Consider the following 23,798-nt stretch of genomic DNA (forward strand, 5'->3'; position numbering starts at 1 on the left):
CCAGCTATTTGACTATCTGGAAACCATGTATATGTTGTAAAATGTAGCTGCTAGCCTTTTCCTTTTGGACAAAAATGATAAGGATATCCACTCCCAATAAAGGAGTGGTTCTGGTAGCATGAGACGGAGTCTACAACCCACACAAGTGGCTCAGGTAGTGCAGCTCATCCAGGATGGCACATCAATGCGAGCTGTGGCAAGAAGGTTTGCTGTGTCTGTCAGCGTAGTGTCCAGAGTATGGAGGCACTACCAGGAGACAGGCCAGTACATCAGGAGACATGGAGGAGGCCGTAGGAGGGCAACAACCCAGCAGCAGGACCGCTACCTCCACCTTTGTGCAAGGAGGAGCAGGAGGAGCACTGCCAGAGCCCTGCAAAATGACCTCCAGCAGGCCACAAATGTGCATGTGTCTGCTCAAACGGTCAGAAACAGATTCCATGAGGGTGGTATGAGGGCCCGACGTCCACAGGTGGGGGTTGTGCTTACAGCCCAACACCGTGCAGGACGTTTGGCATTTGCCAGAGAACACCAAGATTGGCAAATTCGCCACTGGCACCCTGTGCTCTTCACAGATGAAAGCAGGTTCACACTGAGCACATGTGACAGACGTGACAGTGTCTGGAGACACCGTGGAGAACGTTCTGCTGCCTGCAACATCCTCCAGCATGACCGGTTTGGCGGTGGGTCAGTCATGGTGTGGGGTGGCATTTCTTTGGGGGGCCGCACAGCCCTCCATGTGCTCGCCAGAGGTAGCCTGACTGCCATTAGGTACCGAGATGAGATCCTCAGACCAGATCCTCAGATCCCCTTGTGAGACCATATGCTGGTGCGGTTGGCCCTGGGTTCCTCCTAATGCAAGACAATGCTAGACCTCATGTGGCTGGAGTGTGTCAGCAGTTCCTGCAAGAGGAAGGCATTGATGCTATGGACTGGCCCGCCCGTTCCCCAGTCCTGAATCCAATTGAGCACATCTGGGACATCATGTCTCGCTTTAGTCCAGGTCTGGGAGTAGATCCCTCATGAGACCATCCGCCACCTCATCAGGAGCATGCCCCGGCGTTGTAGGGAGGTCATACAGGCACGTGGAGGCCACACACACTACTGAACCTCATTTTGACTTGTTTTAAGGACATTACATCAAAGTTGGATCAGCCTGTAGTGTGGTTTTCCACTTTAATTTTGAGTGTGACTCCAAATCCAGACCTCCATGGGTTGATACATTTGATTTCCATTGATCATTTTTGTGTGATTTTGTTGTCAGCACATTCAACTATGTAAAGAAAAAGGTATTTAATAAGAATATTTCATTCATTCAGATCTAGGATGTGTTATTTTAGTGTTCCCTTTATTTTTTTGAGCAGTGTATTATCCTACATTCAATTCCCATTTCCAAACCTCAAAGTGTTTCCTTTCAAATGGTACCAAGAATATGCATATCCTTGCTTCAGGGCCTGAGCTACAGGCAGTTAGATTTGGGTATGTAATTTAGGTGAAAATTCAAAAAAGGGGGCTGTCCCTAAGAAGTTGAAGAAGGTTGAACTGCAGGGTGACTTACAAAGTCAGGATAATGCAGTAAAAAAACATTTAAAGTAAGCTTGACTTTGAATCATATATACAGATCTGCTATGTTAATTTGACCAGTTTCTCTCAAATGGCAACAAAATCATACAGCAACAGTAAATGTGAACTATAATGTGGATTATAATTCATATACATTTTTTATAGTGTTTGATAGATGTTTTGTTTGGGAAAATCTTGTCTCATATTTTAAAGTGGAAATTACAAACTTTGGAAGCCTTTTTAAACCTTAAATACACAAGGAAATCGACATTTCCAGGATAATTCTCTCACAACAGTGATCAAATTAAGATAGCAGATCTGTACACAATGTTGTTAATGCCACACTATCACTACAGTCTTTCAACCCCCTTAGCGCCTCCATCTGCACTTTTGATTACACCACAATCATGGTAAGGCACAGTATCTTATTTCTGACACTAATGCAGCGAGTAATAAGGGACCACAAAGCTTCAAGATACAAGAAACTGGATTTCTGAATTACTTACAATTTGAAATGCCATTCCATAAAGTTGTATTTTATTGCACAATGATAGCAATACTACAATAGGATGTGGCACCAACAATTCATTAGATATTGTGCAAACAGGAAATAGTTGTAGGACAATCTATTGATAATAAAATATATATATATATAATTTATGCAGAATAACTGGAAGAGGGTGTTATCTGATCAAACAAATATCAACTTCGGTAGAGTGTGGCGACAACAAACATTGAAACTCTCTTCAGAAAGAAAAGGGTCATAATTACCTACCGAATATGTCAACGGTTTATAAATGGAGTCTTGCACCGGTTTTTGTTTATTATCAGAAGATACAGAGCATATGTTTATTTAATGTAAAAGCTTGGGAAACTTTTGGGATCAAGTAGCCCAGCTTATGTCTTACTTGAATGTCAATTTTACAAACTGCATTTTAATCGATAGTGTTAATTATTAACAACAGCAAGTAAAAAGTTTAAGACTTGGTGTAAATTTAAAAAGATGAGTGCCAAAAGTTTTTGCAAAGTGGATAGAATGACTATTTTCCTATCGGATCTAAAGTTTATAATTGAAATGTATCTTTTGTATAATGAGTCCAAGGGCAGACAAATCATGGACAAATAACATGATTATAGCTTAATACAGATTCCTTCTCAAATATTTAAGGCAACTGAAGAGGAGTGAAGAATGTGACAAACTGTATAAGTATTGTAATGTATTTTATATATATATATAACATTGTATGTAATTAGTATTACGAATCTGTGTTGGTTTGTGTATAATCATATCAGATTTGGATGTATCTCCTTATGGGTGATGTTTTTAGTGTTATTTTAAATGTAACATGACGTTTTTTCGTGAAGAGAAATTGGTCCGCTTCATAAAGCACTATGTAGATTCTACACATCATCTACAACCGTATATCACGCTCTATAAAGATTCATAATGTGGCGTAACTGTGTGACCAATTTATATGTTCACAATTATTCATTTTTTATAGAGCATAAAATACATTATAGATTATTTGTGACCCATTTATGCAGTGATTATGAAGCCTATATGAATTCTTTATGAAGACTTATGAAGAAATAAATAATAACACAAGCCAGATGGTATTAATGCTTTAGTGCAGCACAATTTACCAAGTAATATTATTGGGAGCAGCTGTAAACAACACCATGAGGTAGTTTGGTGTCTAGTCAATACGAATGTACTCAAATGTTTCTCTTAGAGTTTACACAGTTGAGGGTGTTTTGGTGAGCATGAGTCCAAGTCACAGTTATTCAAGTCACAAGCAAGTCTCAAGTCACCAGGTCTGAGTCTCAAGTCGAGTCCCAAGTAGAACGGGTCAAGATTTTGGTCAAGTCCAAGTCGGACATTCTATGAGTAAGTCAAGTCAAACGTAGCCAAGTCTCGAGTAAAGTAAAAAATGATTGTTCAACTACAAATCTGTGTCTATTTACTGACACTGCCAGACAACCCTTTTCATTATTTTGTCCACAACACATTTTTATTAGCAGTCTTAAAGGGCATGAAATCAGCAGAAGGCAAGGCAGGTTGACGTGCTCAGAGTGTAGATTTATTTACAGGTCTTGGTGATCCAATGGTGAAAGAGCAATATCATACAAAATATACAAGTAGATTTACCAAATGTCCATGGGTAATAGCCCAAAATAAATAGCCTCTGCATCAGGCTTAACCTGTCCTATCTGAACAGACACAGGTAGAGGCCACAACTGTACAGCCTCCCCTTGAGAAACCAAATGCATGTGTCTAACAGGAGCTCAAACAGGTAGGCCTACAAAATATAAGCACTTGGCCCCCAAGACCATACAATTACCCAATTGGCAATTACAACTGATAAACTGGATCTACAATGTAAAAGGCCATTTCCACATCCATTGTTACAATGGTATATAAATCTTAATCAGACAATGATTATTCTTGATATTTCAACACCATGCATACGTGGAACAATAATTTTCTCTTATTCAATGTTCTGGCTCAAACGCGTGGAGCACAGGTCACGTAGTATATTTCTATGGGCATTGAGGCACGCACTCCTATTACTCACAACAAAAATGACAGACATATGACACAGACACACAGAACTCTGACATAAACCGGGAAATAGGAACAAAGAAAACCATGCACCTGATCCTATAGCTGTACAGAAAATCAGCAATCTGTTTGCTAGCTCACCCGACCTGTGTTGATTGACAGTTTTCTAGTCCAATCAGAGTACAGAGTGTGCGTTTCACTAGCCAATCTGTTACAGTTATTTTTGCAAGGATGACGCCTACTGTCTCTGGATGCATGGAGAGTAATCCACATAGACTCTGTGCCACAAAATGAGTGACAAAACGTTACAAAACCTGGCCAGATAATGTCAAGTCATCAGTCTCAAGTCAAAGTCGAGTCCTGAGTCGTGAGGCTCCTGTAATCAGACAATGATTATTCTTGATTATTCCAAGTCAAGTCTCAAGTTAATGTTTCAGACTCGAGTCCAAGTCATGTGACTCTAGCTTTGTGATGTGTACATAAAAACGAACCTTTTTCACAACTTCGTCGTTGAACCTCTCTCCCAACATTATCTTAGCTTGTTCATTTCTGTGCTGGATGCAGCCTCGTTTCCGCTCAGCTGCTCCTTTCTGATTGAAAAGCAAAATATAGAACATTATCATTTAGACAGTTTTGAAGGATCTTAACATCAGTTTTAGCTGGTGTAGGTGTTGATTACCTTTTCCAGGTCGAGGTGCAGTTCAGTGTTCTTTAAAACTGGTGATCTATAATTGTAATACTTATGTTAGAAATGTAAATTTCTCTATGGGCACATACATTATAGCTGTGTTGCTCGATTGTTCCACTATACATTGTGTACATTGCAGACCTGCTTGTGGCATGCACAATTTTAAGTATTTGCAAATAATAAATTAAGATAGCTGCGTAATCTAAATGAATTCTGAGGTGAGGGAAAGTTCAGCCACTAATAATTTCAGTTTGTGCACAAATGTAATGCAAACAAAACGTTTAATAGTATTTTATTAGGATCCCCAATTAGTTGCGGCTAATCTTCCTGGAGTCCAAACAGGGAACAACCAAACAGATTAAATACATAAATATACATATCACTACATTTACATTATAATTTTGTCATTCAGCTGACACTCCCATCCAGAGCAACCCACAGCTAGTGCATTCATCTTAAAAGTTGAGCTGACAGCCGGTTTGCACTGATTCGCTATGGCTTTAGTCATCTATCTAACAAGAAGGAAAGATTTTATTAATGTAATAGAAAGCTATGAACTTTTACTTTCACCTGGAACTATTATTTATGTCTGAGAATAAAACACTTTTCAACCTATATGATCTAGTAAACAGTACAATTATAATAAAACATACAAATATGATGATATGCAGAAATAAGCATGTTTATGAATAAGCCTTTTCATACTTTATAATATGTCCATATATTGGTATAATCTGTTATAATCTCCCCCAAAATATTTAACTTTCTTTATTACTTTACCAAATATATCATAACATTTGTGATAGTCAAAATCTGTGAAATTTGTGAACATCTAAATCAACAATTGGGCCTTTTAAAATAGCTTGCGTCCCTCCTATAGACAAGGGGAGAAGGGCTATGTAAAGGGCTACATTCTTTTGTCATTCTGAGCATATGCAATGGATCTGCCTCCAAAGTAAAACAAATGTTTGACTTCCACACAAATGTACTTCTTTACTTATGTTAGGTTTAAGGAGGTGCGTAGGTTACATTCTTTATCATACAGCTATCAAAGTTATGCATTTAGATCAGCCAGCTTGAGTCAAATTCAGCGATTGCTTTGCCATGTCTGTGCATACAAATACGATTTGAAAAAATATGGCCCTTTATAATGTCCACGGGATGCTGTATATAGCATTTTAATGAAAGAGATGGAGACACGCACACAGTCGAAAAAGAGTAATACATCTATATAGCATTCTAACATATTAAAACAAAATAAGAAGCACTCAAAATGTATTGTAGATGAGTAGCCAGACTACTGCTTAAATGTTGCTGTAATAGGCTTACATGTTTCTCATTTGCATGGTGTTTTGGTGCAAGTTTTGTTTTCTGGTAATTCATTCTGAAGAGTTAATAACCAAAACCTGCAATATTTAATAGCCTACAGTAGCTAGGACTGTGGCTCGTGTCTGTACACTTTCCCTCCGCTGTGCGCTGTAAACGGGACACAGGAAAGCAGCACAATTCACTTTGAATTCACCGATCTGAGTGCAGACTGCAATTTCACAAAGTAGAGGATTCAAATGTTGACTCATTTGTACTCGCTTGTCCTATTGTCCTTTAGTAGTAACCGTCATGTGAATCGTTTATCTTATAACCTTTTGACAACCTTGATGGCATTTTCTGTAGATTACAGCAATGAACCGTTCGAACCAAAACTTGGATATTTAGCCTACGACATGGACATTTAGTCTAGACCATGTTTAAACTTTCGGTTCATTAGAAGATTCAGTTTGTGTCAATAGTGATGATATGACAAAGTGCATTGGCTGGTGTGTGTGTGTGTGTGTGTGTGTGTGTGTGTGTGTGTGTGTGTGTGTGTGTGTGTGTGTGTGTGTGTGTGTGTGTGTGTGTGTGTGTGTGTGTGTGTGTGTGTGTGTGTGTGTGTGTCTGGCAGGAGGGGTGTGTCTGAAGCAATGCACTGCCATTTAGCATGCAGCACTTTGGCAGTGTTTGCTGTGACTTGTAGTGCAGCATCATCATCATTGAGCAATTGAATATGACAACTTTCAGGATGAATTAAACCACTGTATTTATTTATCAATATATTTATTGCGTAATGTGTCTTCAAACTGATTTCTATATATACTTTCCTAACCCTAAAATGTGTTTAAGTAATCTACAAGATCAGAGTATGTTTAACTCTACCTGTTGATGCTGAAAATGAAACGAATATGCATAAAGGGTGTTCTTTCATTGATCCCTATATTCTGAACCTGTTCTCTCGATGTATTTGACTGAGTCTGTCAACAAAACTCCAATTAAAGGTAGAGTACACTGTATTTAAAGGAATTTTTTAATTAAGATAAACATACTGAAAGCCATATTGAATAAAAACTCAACGATAAAATCGCTTGGCAAGTGGGAGGATTTTCAGAGGTGGAATTAAATGTATTCAGTGAGGTCAAGGGAACCACGCCTGCAAAGCCCGCTACACACCTGCATAAGGTAAGTCTGAATTCCAACTAATGAGAAGTGAGTAGGAAAGGTGTACAATTCCTAAGTCAGAATCAGCCCCTATAGATTTCAGGATACAAAGGATCACTGGTTTAAAAATCAGGCAGGAAAATATACAAGCCCCAGCTCACCCCAGGTAGTTCTTAGGGTTGATGTCATCTGTCTTGGTGCAGATGAAGGTGATATTCTCACATTCTCCGCCTTGTATCAGATAACTGAAGCTGCTTTCCAAAATCATCCATGGCTCTCTTTCAGAGGCGGCCCGTTGGATGTCATTCACGATCCACACAGACGAGCACTGACTTAAATGCTTTAAAAATAGAGTGTTAATACAAAAGTGCATGTTGATGTACTTTTCCGACACCTCAAAAGAAAATGAAAGGTCTTATTATATCAAAGTGGACAATCTGTCCTACAGTTGCCCATAACCTTGGCTTGACATTACTTGAGAAAGTCATGCGCCATTGTTATTGTTTTTGTTTTGTTGATGAAGCGGAGGTGAGCAGCGTCGTCCAACGAAGTAAAACATTGTTGCAGTACATATTCTGCTGTTCCATCTTGCGTGAAATTATGTCTGAGGGAAAAAATGTCGTTTGTTTTTTGCAGCATATTCTTTGCTGTTTTAATATCGCACACAGAAGTGGCAGTTATACCATTAAAGCTGGAATCCTTAATGGGGAAACTGCCATGTCAATTTGGGATATTACAACCACAAATAAGTTAATGCAAACAACAAACTGTTTTTTTTCTGAGAGATCGCTCCAGATTCAAAGTGAAATTTGATGGTTTAGTAGATCCCCAGGATGTCGGGGGACTCCGTCAAAACCGTCCACCAGGGGCACAAAAGAGAAAAAGAAGTTCCTCACCTCCATTTAGTCAACTAAACAAAAACAACCAGTGGGCGACCAGTAGTGCTGTTTCACCTTTCAAAGATCTCAGTTTTAAGGATTAAGCTGTAGATCTCTTGGCCGAAAAATTGGCAGGTCCTGGTAAAATTTTACCAATCACATTGCTCAGGGAGATAAAAAGAAGTGCGAGTCATTATAAATGGCAGATTGAGACCATAAGAGGAAAATAAATTAATACCGATTTCCACATATTATCTCTGGTCTTGTTGCAGTCCCCAGTTCCAGGAAGATCCAACAGCACAATGTGTTCCAGAAGCTCTTTGGTGTTGGGCACCTTAATTGTCACACACTTCACAAGTGGCCAGTAGTGTTTTACTTCCATCTTATTATCACTCCTTGTGTAACAGGCAATCTTTCCAGAAAGCTCTGATGCCTGTCAGTGTCAAAAGCATAGCTCTCTCAAAATATACTTATACATTATTTATTTTGTTGATCGACCCAGACATGTTTAAAGGTAGACTCAGCAAAATGACGTTTTAATGAGCAGCACCGCTGATATTGAAACAAGATGCAAGATTTCGTTCTCACAGTCACACACAGTATCTGCACATGTGCAAGAGTTCGCTTCACCCTGTTCACAGGATGTTAGCCAGTGCACCTAAACAGCAGAGAAGTTGAGCCTCACGTTTCAACGCTTTCAGTTGTTGCGGAAATTGACCCACTATGCTTTTTATTTTCTGCATCTACGTCGCTGAGTTTACCTTTAAGTCTATATTCAGCTATTGCCTGTGTCACTAAAAACATTCTCAATGTGTGGGGAAAAAACATCAGCCAGGATTTTAGTTTATGTACAAACTAATCAATTAATTTGGGGGGAAATTATATACTTGGAATGTAGTTTTGTTCACAGATTTTTCAAGAGTCACATTCTATGAATAATATTTATACTTCCCCATATATTTGTTAAATGTAAATAATGTTTTGCATTTTTTATTGAAAGTAAACTAACAAGCTTTTCATTATTGACAAAATTAAAGACAACATGTGACTCTGATTGAATTAATTAATTTAAAAAGTTGTTGATTAACCAATTAATCTGCACAAATTTCCTAATTATATGTTAAAAAAAAAGAAGATTTTTACCGTGCCACATGAAATCATCTTAACAGTGTTTGTTGGTGATAGAAATTCTGGAATTTCTCGGAAATGCTCCCCTTTCATCAGGTCTTTTAAACTTTTCCCAACTCCATATTTTCCGTAAAAGGCCTGAATTTTTGCAGTTGCCACCCTGACTAATTCTTCATTTTTGTTGTCATTTTCATCAGACATGACATCCTGATGAGATTTTATATCATCTTCCCATTCCTAAAACAAAAATTATCATGTGTGAATTGCATTTAGAATATTAAATTTTTACTAACCATTGATTAGTAATTTATGTATTACTCTTTCACACAGCAATTCGGTAAGAATGACCTGTTAGCCTACTAATGGAAAACGTAGCACCCCCCCATAGATAGTACTCGTTTGTGCTCTTAGGGCCACTGACATCACATAAAACAGCTTAAACTTCCCTATTTCAATTGATATTTCGCTAAGCTCCTCTCCAAATTGTTAAGCAACCAATTGGAGCGCTCCAGTGGATAGCAACTGTTCCTAACTAAGCTTGAATCTGACCAGCCTCCAGCAAGCTCTTAAACGCATAGCCAATTATTGTAATGGCAAAAAACTGAGCATTTTCATTAAAAAAGTAATAGTTTAAATAATTGAACAATGCACAAGGGGGGGGGGGGTCAATTGAAGGGTCAATTGAAAGTAAAGGTTTTGGAATCAATTAAGAATAACATCAATGGTCATAGTTTTAGAGACATTGATTACATTACAATAGATAAAGCTACCTTTTTTGAAATGAATTCAATTTCTGCCTCGTAGCTGTAGTTAGTCATGTTGGCCTCCACCTGAATCATGACTGAGGTACACGCGCTGATGTTTGCACCATTGGGCAGACAATTCGGCTCACCCAAGATGGCATTTATCAAAGAGCTCTTACCAGCTCCTGTCTTCCCAAATACTCCAACTAAGACTTTGTTTTTAACACCTGTCCTTAGCTTTGTCATTTTACCCCTGTAAAAAAGTACAAAGCATAATCAAATGTAATTTTTTCAAGAAATTGTACATACAATGTGAAACACTTTGAGTTTAGTTTTTTAGTTGCAAATAGTGACCTGGCTGTGATTGTGCCAGAGGTTAGCTGTATGATTTTTTAAATTTTATGGTTCATATTTAAGTAATGCAATGTCCACATTAAGTTAGTAAATCAGACAACTTGTGCTTTCAAGAGTCAGTCGGTAAACATTATTTTATATGGGATGGAGGCGGTTATCATGACGTGAGGGCAGCGTTTTCATTTATTCAATTATTCAAATTACACATATTTTACATTTTTATTTTACATTTTTGTGAGTGCTTACTTGAGGTAGTCAATGAATTCCTTCTTGGGAAGAGTTTTTAGTTTCTCAAGGACTTGTGTCACACACGTCTCTGCTGCCTTCATGGCTTGTCTCTCTGTGTTATTACATACAATGAACATGAATTAGTATGAATGTCTAGATATTTTGGGCGATTAACTATAGCAAAACAATCTATCCGGTTTTGTAATAAAAGAGTAACTTTAGAAGTACTTACCGAATTTAGAGGTTGGTTGTGTAGGTTTGGAGAAACACGGTTGCTTTGGTGGTGTACTGGTTGAAGGGAAGGTAGGAGGATTTTTTCTTTTGCCTGAGAAAAAACATAAATCGTTACTGTAATATTTATTTTTATACAATTAAGCTCCAAAACCTTGTTTATTCTTTAAGAATGGTGCTGGCATAAATGATTAAATGAGCAGGGTACATAATGCCTTTTTTATATACAAAACAAAATAATCTGTACCTTGTGGACTAATGCTGGGAGCTGCCGCCTTACACAATGGAACGTTGCAAGATAAAGGAAAGTAAATACATGTTGTTTTAAATAAACCATCATATAGCATCATCCTTCATTTACACTAAGACTACATACATGTTGTTTTAAATAAACCCATCATATAGCATCATCCTTCATTTACACTAAGACTACATACATGTTGTTTTAAATAAACCCATCATATAGCATCATCCTTCATTTACACTAAGACTACATACATGTTGTTTTAAATAAACCCATCATATAGCATCATCCTTCATTTACACTAAGACTACATACATGTTGTTTTAAATAAACCCATCATATAGCATCATCCTTCATTTACACTAAGAGTACATACATGTTGTTTTAAATAAACCCATCATATAGCATCATCCTTCATTTACACTAAGACTACATACATGTTGTTTTAAATAAACCCATCATATAGCATCATCCTTCATTTACACTAAGACTACATACATGTTGTTTTAAATAAACCCATCATATAGCATCATCCTTCATTTACACTAAGACTACATACATGTTGTTTTAAATAAACCCATCATATAGCATCATCCTTCATTTACACTAAGACTACATACATGTTGTTTTAAATAAAACCATCATATAGCATCATCCTTCATTTACACTAAGACTACATACATGTTGTTTAAAATAAAACCATCATATAGCATCATCCTTCATTTACACTAAGGCTACATACATGTTGTTTTAAATAAAACCATCATATAGCATCATCCTTCATTTACACTAAGACTACATACATGTTGTTTTAAATAAACCCATCATATAGCATCATCCTTCATTTACACTAAGACTACATACATGTTGTTTTAAATAAACCCATCATATAGCATCATCCTTCATTTACACTAAGACTACATACATGTTGTTTTAAATAAACCCATCATATAGCATCATCCTTCATTTACACTAAGACTACATACATGTTGTTTTAAATAAACCCATCAAATAGCATCATCCTTCATTTACACTAAGACTACATACATGTTGTTTTAAATAAACCCATCATATAGCATCGTCCTTCATTTACACTAAGACTACATACATGTTGTTTTAAATAAAACCATCATATAGCATCATCCTTCATTTACACTAAGACTACATACATGTTGTTTTAAATAAACCCATCATATAGCATCACCCTTCATTTACACTAAGACTACATACATGTTGTTTTAAATAAACCCATCATATAGCATCATCCTTCATTTACACAAAGACTACATACATGTTGTTTTAAATAAAACCATCATATAGCATTATACTTCATTTACACTAAGAGTACATACATGTTGTTTTAAATAAACACATCATATAGCATCATCCTTCATTTACACTAAGAGTACATACATGTTGTTTTAAATAAACCCATCATATAGCATCATCCTTCATTTACACTAAGAGTACATACATGTTGTTTTAAATAAACCCATCATATAGCATCATCCTTCATTTACACTAAGACTACATACATGTTGTTTTAAATAAACCCATCATATAGCATCATCCTTCATTTACACTAAGACTACATACATGTTGTTTTAAATAAACCCATCATATAGCATCATCCTTCATTTACACTAAGACTACATACATGTTGTTTTAAATAAACCCATCATATAGCATCATCCTTCATTTACACTAAGACTACATACATGTTGTTTTAAATAAACCCATCATATAGCATCATCCTTCATTTACACTAAGACTACATACATGTTGTTTTAAATAAAACCATCATATAGCATCATCCTTCATTTACACTAAGACTACATACATGTTGTTTTAAATAAACCCATCATATAGCATCATCCTTCATTTACACTAAGACTACATACATGTTGTTTTAAATAAAACCATCATATAGCATCATCCTTCATTTACACTAAGACTACATACATGTTGTTTTAAATAAAACCATCATATAGCATCATCCTTCATTTACACTAAGACTACATACATGTTGTTTTAAATAAAACCATCATATAGCATCATCCTTCATTTACACTAAGACTACACACATGTTGTTTTAAATAAACCCATCATATAGCATCATCCTTCATTTACACTAAGACTACATACATGTTGTTTTAAATAAACCCATCATATAGCATCGTCCTTCATTTACACTAAGACTACATACATGTTGTTTTAAATAAAACCATCATATAGCATCATCCTTCATTTACACTAAGACTACATACATGTTGTTTTAAATAAACCCATCATATAGCATCATCCTTCATTTACACTAAGACTACATACATGTTGTTTTAAATAAACCCATCATATAGCATCATCCTTCATTTACACTAAGACTACATACATGTTGTTTTAAATAAACCCATCAAATAGCATCATCCTTCATTTACACTAAGACTACATACATGTTGTTTTAAATAAACCCATCATATAGCATCGTCCTTCATTTACACTAAGACTACATACATGTTGTTTTAAATAAAACCATCATATAGCATCATCCTTCATTTACACTAAGACTACATACATGTTGTTTTAAATAAACCCATCATATAGCATCATCCTTCATTTACACTAAGACTACATACATGTTGTTTTAAATAAACCCATCATATAGCATCATCCTTCATTTACACTAAGACTACATACATGTTGTTTTAAATAAAACCATCATATAGCATCATACTTCATTTACACTAAGAGTACATACATGTTGTTTTAAATAAACCCATCATATAGCCTCATCCTTCATTTACACTAAGACTACATACATGTTGTTTTAAATAAACCCATCATATAGCATCATCCTTCATTTACACTAAGAGTACATACATGTTGTTTTAAATAAACCCATCATATAGCATCATCCTTCATTTACACTAAGACTACATACATGTTGTTTTAAATAAACCCATCATATAGCATCATCCTTCATTTACACTAAGACTACATACATGTTGTTTTAAATAAACCCATCATATAGCATCATCCTTCATTTACACTAAGACTACATACATGTTGTTTTAAATAAAACCATCATATAGCATCATCCTTCATTTACACTAAGACTACATACATGTTGTTTTAAATAAAACCATCATATAGCATCATCCTTCATTTACACTAAGACTACATACATGTTGTTTTAAATAAACCCATCATATAGCATCATCCTTCATTTACACTAAGACTACATACATGTTGTTTTAAATAAACCCATCATATAGCATCATCCTTCATTTACACTAAGACTACATACATGTTGTTTTAAATAAACCAATCATATAGCATCGTCCTTCATTTACACTAAGACTACATACATGTTGTTTTAAATAAACCCATCATATAGCATCATCCTTCATTTACACTAAGAGTACATACATGTTGTTTTAAATAAAACCATCATATAGCATCATCCTTCATTTACACTAAGACTACATACATGTTGTTTTAAATAAACCCATCATATAGCATCATCCTTCATTTACACTAAGACTACATACATGTTGTTTTAAATAAGCCCATCATATTGCATCATCCTTCATTTACACTAAGACTACATACATGTTGTTTTAAATAAACCCATCATATAGCATCATCCTTCATTTACACTAAGACTACATACATGTTGTTTTAAATAAACCATCATATAGCATCATCCTTCATTTACACTAAGACTACATACATGTTGTTTTAAATAAACCATCATATAGCATCATCCTTCATTTACACTAAGACTACATACATGTTGTTTTAAATAAAACCATCATATAGCATCATCCTTCATTTACACTAAGACTACATACATGTTGTTTTAAATAAACCCATCATATAGCATCATCCTTCATTTACACTAAGACTACATACATGTTGTTTTAAATAAAACCATCATATAGCATCATCCTTCATTTACACTAAGACTACATACATGTTGTTTTAAATAAACCCATCATATAGCATCATCCTTCATTTACACTAAGACTACATACATGTTGTTTTAAATGAACCCATCATATAGCATCATCCTTCATTTACACTAAGACTACATACATGTTGTTTTAAATAAACCCATCATATAGCATCATCCTTCATTTACACTAAGACTACATACATGTTGTTTTAAATAAACCCATCATATAGCATCATCCTTCATTTACACTAAGACTACATACATGTTGTTTTAAATAAAACCATCATATAGCATCATCCTTCATTTACACTAAGACTACATACATGTTGTTTTAAATAAAACCATCATATAGCATCATCCTTCATTTACACTAAGACTACATACATGTTGTTTTAAATAAACCCATCATATAGCATCATCCTTCATTTACACTAAGACTACATACATGTTGTTTTAAATAAAACCATCATATAGCATCATCCTTCATTTACACTAAGACTACATACATGTTGTTTTAAATAAACCCATCATATAGCATCATCCTTCATTTACACTAAGACTACATACATGTTGTTTTAAATAAACCCATCATATAGCATCATCCTTCATTTACACTAAGAGTACATACATGTTGTTTTAAATAAACCCATCATATAGCATCATCCTTCATTTACACTAAGACTACATACATGTTGTTTTAAATAAACCCATCATATAGCATCATCCTTCATTTACACTAAGACTACATACATGTTGTTTTAAATAAACCCATCATATAGCATCATCCTTCATTTACACTAAGACTACATACATGTTGTTTTAAATAAAACCATCATATAGCATCATCCTTCATTTACACTAAGACTACATACATGTTGTTTTAAATAAACCCATCATATAGCATCATCCTTCATTTACACTAAGACTACATACATGTTGTTTTAAATAAACCCATCATATAGCATCATCCTTCATTTACACTAAGACTACATACATGTTGTTTTAAATAAACCCATCATATAGCATCATCCTTCATTTACACTAAGACTACATACATGTTGTTTTAAATAAACCCATCATATAGCATCATCCTTCATTTACACTAAGACTACATACATGTTGTTTTAAATAAACCCATCATATAGCATCATCCTTCATTTACACTAAGACTACATACATGTTGTTTTAAATAAACCCATCATATAGCATCATCCTTCATTTACACTAAGACTACATACATGTTGTTTTAAATAAACCCATCATATAGCATCATCCTTCATTTACACTAAGACTACATACATGTTGTTTTAAATAAACCCATCATATAGCATCATCCTTCATTTACACTAAGACTACATACATGTTGTTTTAAATAAAACCATCATATAGCATCATCCTTCATTTACACTAAGACTACATACATGTTGTTTTAAATAAACCCATCATATAGCATCATCCTTCATTTACACTAAGACTACATACATGTTGTTTTAAATAAACCCATCATATAGCATCATCCTTCATTTACACTAAGACTACATACATGTTGTTTTAAATAAACCATCATATAGCATCATCCTTCATTTACACTAAGACGTACATACATGTTGTTTTAAATAAACCCATCATATAGCATCATCCTTCATTTACACTAAGACTACATACATGTTGTTTTAAATAAACCCATCATATAGCATCATCCTTCATTTACACTAAGACTACATACATGTTGTTTTAAATAAACCCATCATATAGCATCATCCTTCATTTACACTAAGACTACATACATGTTGTTTTAAATAAACCCATCATATAGCATCATCCTTCATTTACACTAAGACTACATACATGTTGTTTTAAATAAACCCATCATATAGCATCATCCTTCATTTACACTAAGACTACATACATGTTGTTTTAAATAAACCCATCATATAGCATCATCCTTCATTTACACTAAGACTACATACATGTTGTTTTAAATAAACCCATCATATAGCATCATCCTTCATTTACACTAAGACTACATACATGTTGTTTTAAATAAACCCATCATATAGCATCATCCTTCATTTACACTAAGACTACATACATGTTGTTTTAAATAAACCCATCATATAGCATCATCCTTCATTTACACTAAGACTACATACATGTTGTTTTAAATAAACCCATCATATAGCATCATCCTTCATTTACACTAAGACTACATACATGTTGTTTTAAATAAAACCATCATATAGCATCATCCTTCATTTACACTAAGACTACATACATGTTGTTTTAAATAAAACCATCATATAGCATCATCCTTCATTTACACTAAGACTACATACATGTTGTTTTAAATAAACCCATCATATAGCATCATCCTTCATTTACACTAAGACTACATACATGTTGTTTTAAATAAACCATCATATAGCATCATCCTTCATTTACACTAAGACTACATACATGTTGTTTTAAATAAACCCATCATATAGCATCATCCTTCATTTACACTAAGACTACATACATGTTGTTTTAAATAAACCCATCATATAGCATCATCCTTCATTTACACTAAGACTACATACATGTTGTTTTAAATAAACCCATCATATAGCATCATCCTTCATTTACACTAAGACTACATACATGTTGTTTTAAATAAACCCATCATATAGCATCATCCTTCATTTACACTAAGACTACATACATGTTGTTTTAAATAAACCCATCATATAGCATCATCCTTCATTTACACTAAGACTACATACATGTTGTTTTAAATAAACCCATCATATAGCATCATCCTTCATTTACACTAAGACTACATACATGTTGTTTTAAATAAACCCATCATATAGCATCATCCTTCATTTACACTAAGACTACATACATGTTGTTTTAAATAAAACCATCATATAGCATCATCCTTCATTTACACTAAGACTACATACATGTTGTTTTAAATAAACCCATCATATAGCATCATCCTTCATTTACACTAAGACTACATACATGTTGTTTTAAATAAACCCATCATATAGCATCATCCTTCATTTACACTAAGACTACATACATGTTGTTTTAAATAAACCCATCATATAGCATCATCCTTCATTTACACTAAGACTACATACATGTTGTTTTAAATAAACCCATCATATAGCATCATCCTTCATTTACACTAAGACTACATACATGTTGTTTTAAATAAACCCATCATATAGCATCATCCTTCATTTACACTAAGACTACATACATGTTGTTTTAAATAAACCCATCATATAGCATCATCCTTCATTTACACTAAGACTACATACATGTTGTTTTAAATAAACCCATCATATAGCATCATCCTTCATTTACACTAAGACTACATACATGTTGTTTTAAATAAACCCATCATATAGCATCATCCTTCATTTACACTAAGACTACATACATGTTGTTTTAAATAAACCCATCATATAGCATCATCCTTCATTTACACTAAGACTACATACATGTTGTTTTAAATAAACCCATCATATAGCATCATCCTTCATTTACACTAAGACTACATACATGTTGTTTTAAATAAACCCATCATATAGCATCATCCTTCATTTACACTAAGACTACATACATGTTGTTTTAAATAAAACCATCATATAGCATCATCCTTCATTTACACTAAGACTACATACATGTTGTTTTAAATAAACCCATCATATAGCATCATCCTTCATTTACACTAAGACTACATACATGTTGTTTTAAATAAACCCATCATATAGCATCATCCTTCATTTACACTAAGACTACATACATGTTGTTTTAAATAAACCATCATATAGCATCATCCTTCATTTACACTAAGACTACATACATGTTGTTTTAAATAAACCCATCATATAGCATCATCCTTCATTTACACTAAGACTACATACATGTTGTTTTAAATAAACCCATCATATAGCATCATCCTTCATTTACACTAAGACTACATACATGTTGTTTTAAATAAACCCATCATATAGCATCATCCTTCATTTACACTAAGACTACATACATGTTGTTTTAAATAAACCCATCATATAGCATCATCCTTCATTTACACTAAGACTACATACATGTTGTTTTAAATAAACCCATCATATAGCATCATCCTTCATTTACACTAAGACTACATACATGTTGTTTTAAATAAACCCATCATATAGCATCATCCTTCATTTACACTAAGACTACATACATGTTGTTTTAAATAAAACCATCATATAGCATCATCCTTCATTTACACTAAGACTACATACATGTTGTTTTAAATAAACCCATCATATAGCATCATCCTTCATTTACACTAAGACTACATACATGTTGTTTTAAATAAACCCATCATATAGCATCATCCTTCATTTACACTAAGACTACATACATGTTGTTTTAAATAAACCCATCATATAGCATCATCCTTCATTTACACTAAGACTACATACATGTTGTTTTAAATAAACCCATCATATAGCATCATCCTTCATTTACACTAAGACTACATACATGTTGTTTTAAATAAACCCATCATATAGCATCATCCTTCATTTACACTAAGACTACATACATGTTGTTTTAAATAAACCCATCATATAGCATCATCCTTCATTTACACTAAGACTACATACATGTTGTTTTAAATAAAACCATCATATAGCATCATCCTTCATTTACACTAAGACTACATACATGTTGTTTTAAATAAACCCATCATATAGCATCATCCTTCATTTACACTAAGACTACATACATGTTGTTTTAAATAAAACCCATCATATAGCATCATCCTTCATTTACACTAAGACTACATACATGTTGTTTTAAATAAACCCATCATATAGCATCATCCTTCATTTACACTAAGACTACATACATGTTGTTTTAAATAAACCCATCATATAGCATCATCCTTCATTTACACTAAGACTACATACATGTTGTTTTAAATAAACCATCATATAGCATCATCCTTCATTTACACTAAGACTACATACATGTTGTTTTAAATAAACCCATCATATAGCATCATCCTTCATTTACACTAAGACTACATACATGTTGTTTTAAATAAACCCATCATATTAGCAATCATCCTTCATTTACACTAAGACTACATACATGTTGTTTTAAATAAACCCATCATATAGCATCATCCTTCATTTACACTAAGACTACATACATGTTGTTTTAAATAAACCCATCATATAGCATCATCCTTCATTTACACTAAGACTACATACATGTTGTTTTAAATAAACCCATCATATAGCATCATCCTTCATTTACACTAAGACTACATACATGTTGTTTTAAATAAAACCATCATATAGCATCATCCTTCATTTACACTAAGACTACATACATGTTGTTTTAAATAAAACCATCATATAGCATCATCCTTCATTTACACTAAGACTACATACATGTTGTTTTAAATAAACCCATCATATAGCATCATCCTTCATTTACACTAAGACTACATACATGTTGTTTTAAATAAACCCATCATATAGCATCATCCTTCATTTACACTAAGACTACATACATGTTGTTTTAAATAAAACCCATCATATAGCATCATCCTTCATTTACACTAAGACTACATACATGTTGTTTTAAATAAACCCATCATATAGCATCATCCTTCATTTACACTAAGACTACATACATGTTGTTTTAAATAAACCATCATATAGCATCATCCTTCATTTACACTAAGACTACATACATGTTGTTTTAAATAAAACCATCATATAGCATCATCCTTCATTTACACTAAGACTACATACATGTTGTTTTAAATAAACCCATCATATAGCATCATCCTTCATTTACACTAAGACTACATACATGTTGTTTTAAATAAACCCATCATATAGCATCATCCTTCATTTACACTAAGACTACATACATGTTGTTTTAAATAAACCCATCATATAGCATCATCCTTCATTTACACTAAGACTACATACATGTTGTTTTAAATAAACCCATCATATAGCATCATCCTTCATTTACACTAAGACTACATACATGTTGTTTTAAATAAACCCATCATATAGCATCATCCTTCATTTACACTAAGACTACATACATGTTGTTTTAAATAAACCATCATATAGCATCATCCTTCATTTACACTAAGACTACATACATGTTGTTTTAAATAAACCCATCATATAGCATCATCCTTCATTTACACTAAGACTACATACATGTTGTTTTAAATAAACCCATCATATAGCATCATCCTTCATTTACACTAAGACTACATACATGTTGTTTTAAATAAACCCATCATATAGCATCATCCTTCATTTACACTAAGACTACATACATGTTGTTTTAAATAAACCCATCATATAGCATCATCCTTCATTTACACTAAGACTACATACATGTTGTTTTAAATAAACCATCATATAGCATCATCCTTCATTTACACTAAGACTACATACATGTTGTTTTAAATAAACCCATCATATAGCATCATCCTTCATTTACACTAAGACTACATACATGTTGTTTTAAATAAACCCATCATATAGCATCATCCTTCATTTACACTAAGACTACATACATGTTGTTTTAAATAAACCCATCATATAGCATCATCCTTCATTTACACTAAGACTACATACATGTTGTTTTAAATAAACCATCATATAGCATCATCCTTCATTTACACTAAGACTACATACATGTTGTTTTAAATAAACCCATCATATAGCATCATCCTTCATTTACACTAAGACTACATACATGTTGTTTTAAATAAACCCATCATATAGCATCATCCTTCATTTACACTAAGACTACATACATGTTGTTTTAAATAAACCCATCATATAGCATCATCCTTCATTTACACTAAGACTACATACATGTTGTTTTAAATAAACCCATCATATAGCATCATCCTTCATTTACACTAAGACTACATACATGTTGTTTTAAATAAACCATCATATAGCATCATCCTTCATTTACACTAAGACTACATACATGTTGTTTTAAATAAAACCATCATATAGCATCATCCTTCATTTACACTAAGACTACATACATGTTGTTTTAAATAAACCCATCATATAGCATCATCCTTCATTTACACTAAGACTACATACATGTTGTTTTAAATAAAACCATCATATAGCATCATCCTTCATTTACACTAAGACTACATACATGTTGTTTTAAATAAACCCATCATATAGCATCATCCTTCATTTACACTAAGACTACATACATGTTGTTTTAAATAAACCCATCATATAGCATCATCCTTCATTTACACTAAGACTACATACATGTTGTTTTAAATAAACCCATCATATAGCATCATCCTTCATTTACACTAAGACTAAATACATGTTGTTTTAAATAAACCCATCATATAGCATCATCCTTCATTTACACTAAGACTACATACATGTTGTTTTAAATAAAACCATCATATAGCATCATCCTTCATTTACACTAAGACTACATACATGTTGTTTTAAATAAAACCATCATATAGCATCATCCTTCATTTACACTAAGACTACATACATGTTGTTTTAAATAAACCCATCATATAGCATCATCCTTCATTTACACTAAGACTACATACATGTTGTTTTAAATAAACCCATCATATAGCATCATCCTTCATTTACACTAAGACTACATACATGTTGTTTTAAATAAACCCATCATATAGCATCATCCTTCATTTACACTAAGACTACATACATGTTGTTTTAAATAAACCCATCATATAGCATCATCCTTCATTTACACTAAGAGTAAATACATGTTGTTTTAAATAAACCCATCATATAGCATCATCCTTCATTTACACTAAGACTACATACATGTTGTTTTAAATAAAACCATCATATAGCATCATCCTTCATTTACACTAAGACTACATACATGTTGTTTTAAATAAACCCATCATATAGCATCATCCTTCATTTACACTAAGACTACATACATGTTGTTTTAAATAAACCCATCATATAGCATCATCCTTCATTTACACTAAGACTACATACATGTTGTTTTAAATAAACCCATCATATAGCATCATCCTTCATTTACACTAAGACTACATACATGTTGTTTTAAATAAACCCATCATATAGCATCATCCTTCATTTACACTAAGACTACATACATGTTGTTTTAAATAAACCCATCATATAGCATCGTCCTTCATTTACACTAAGAGTACATACATGTTTTAAGGGTAAGCATTCTTTATGCTTTTATACTGCATTATACTTTACAAAGCAAAGGTCTTTAAGTGTCTGCCCGGTATGCTGAGAGACTTGGTTCACAACCCAATGCATACCTGGTCCAAGGAAGCCCATGCCATTGTGGAGGATGTTTGAACTTGGCTGTCAGTTGCTGTCCCATCATTTTCTAACTCCTTTTGTATCGCCTGTCATCAATAAATAAAGTAGTATAAAGTGCATTAAAACCCCTTTGAGCTATTTATAATTAAGCAATAAGGCCCGAGAAGGTGTGGTATATAGCCAAAATAATGACTGTTCTTACACACGATAAAACACAAACGCCTGAATACAGCCCTAAGCAGTGGTATATTGGCCATATACAACAAAAAACAATGTGCCTTATTGCTGTTATAAACTGGTTACCAATGTAATTAGAGCAGTAAAAACAAATGTTTGTCTTACACGTTGTATACGGTCTGATATAGACTGTAGAACTGTTTGGCCATAA

General features: G+C 33.5%; 1 protein-coding gene across 8 annotated transcripts in view; it reads right to left on the bottom strand.

The window, feature by feature from the left end:
* LOC109877351 (nuclear GTPase SLIP-GC-like) overlaps positions 1-23,798 on the bottom strand; it is a 44,804-nt gene that overhangs the window by 13,473 nt on the left and 7,533 nt on the right. For 5 of the 8 annotated variants that reach the window (XM_031814139.1, XM_031814140.1, XM_031814138.1 and 2 more), the window contains 10 exons: positions 23,407-23,496; positions 11,090-11,117; positions 10,844-10,936; positions 10,630-10,723; positions 10,057-10,282; positions 9,302-9,523; positions 8,397-8,591; positions 7,442-7,620; positions 4,803-4,848; positions 4,615-4,713 (listed from right to left, as the gene is read on the bottom strand). In XM_031814139.1, the coding sequence (XP_031669999.1) occupies positions 4,615-4,713; positions 4,803-4,848; positions 7,442-7,620; positions 8,397-8,591; positions 9,302-9,523; positions 10,057-10,282; positions 10,630-10,723; positions 10,844-10,936; positions 11,090-11,117; positions 23,407-23,496 (1,272 nt within the window). The remainder of the gene's footprint in view (positions 1-4,614; positions 4,714-4,802; positions 4,849-7,441; positions 7,621-8,396; positions 8,592-9,301; positions 9,524-10,056; positions 10,283-10,629; positions 10,724-10,843; positions 10,937-11,089; positions 11,118-23,406; positions 23,497-23,798) is intronic. The other 3 variants (XM_031814141.1, XM_031814143.1, XM_031814144.1) reach the window with 3 other exon arrangements.

Source organism: Oncorhynchus kisutch, unplaced genomic scaffold (genome assembly GCF_002021735.2).
Source record: "Oncorhynchus kisutch isolate 150728-3 unplaced genomic scaffold, Okis_V2 Okis06b-Okis10b_hom, whole genome shotgun sequence".
Lineage (NCBI taxonomy): Eukaryota > Metazoa > Chordata > Actinopteri > Salmoniformes > Salmonidae > Oncorhynchus > Oncorhynchus kisutch.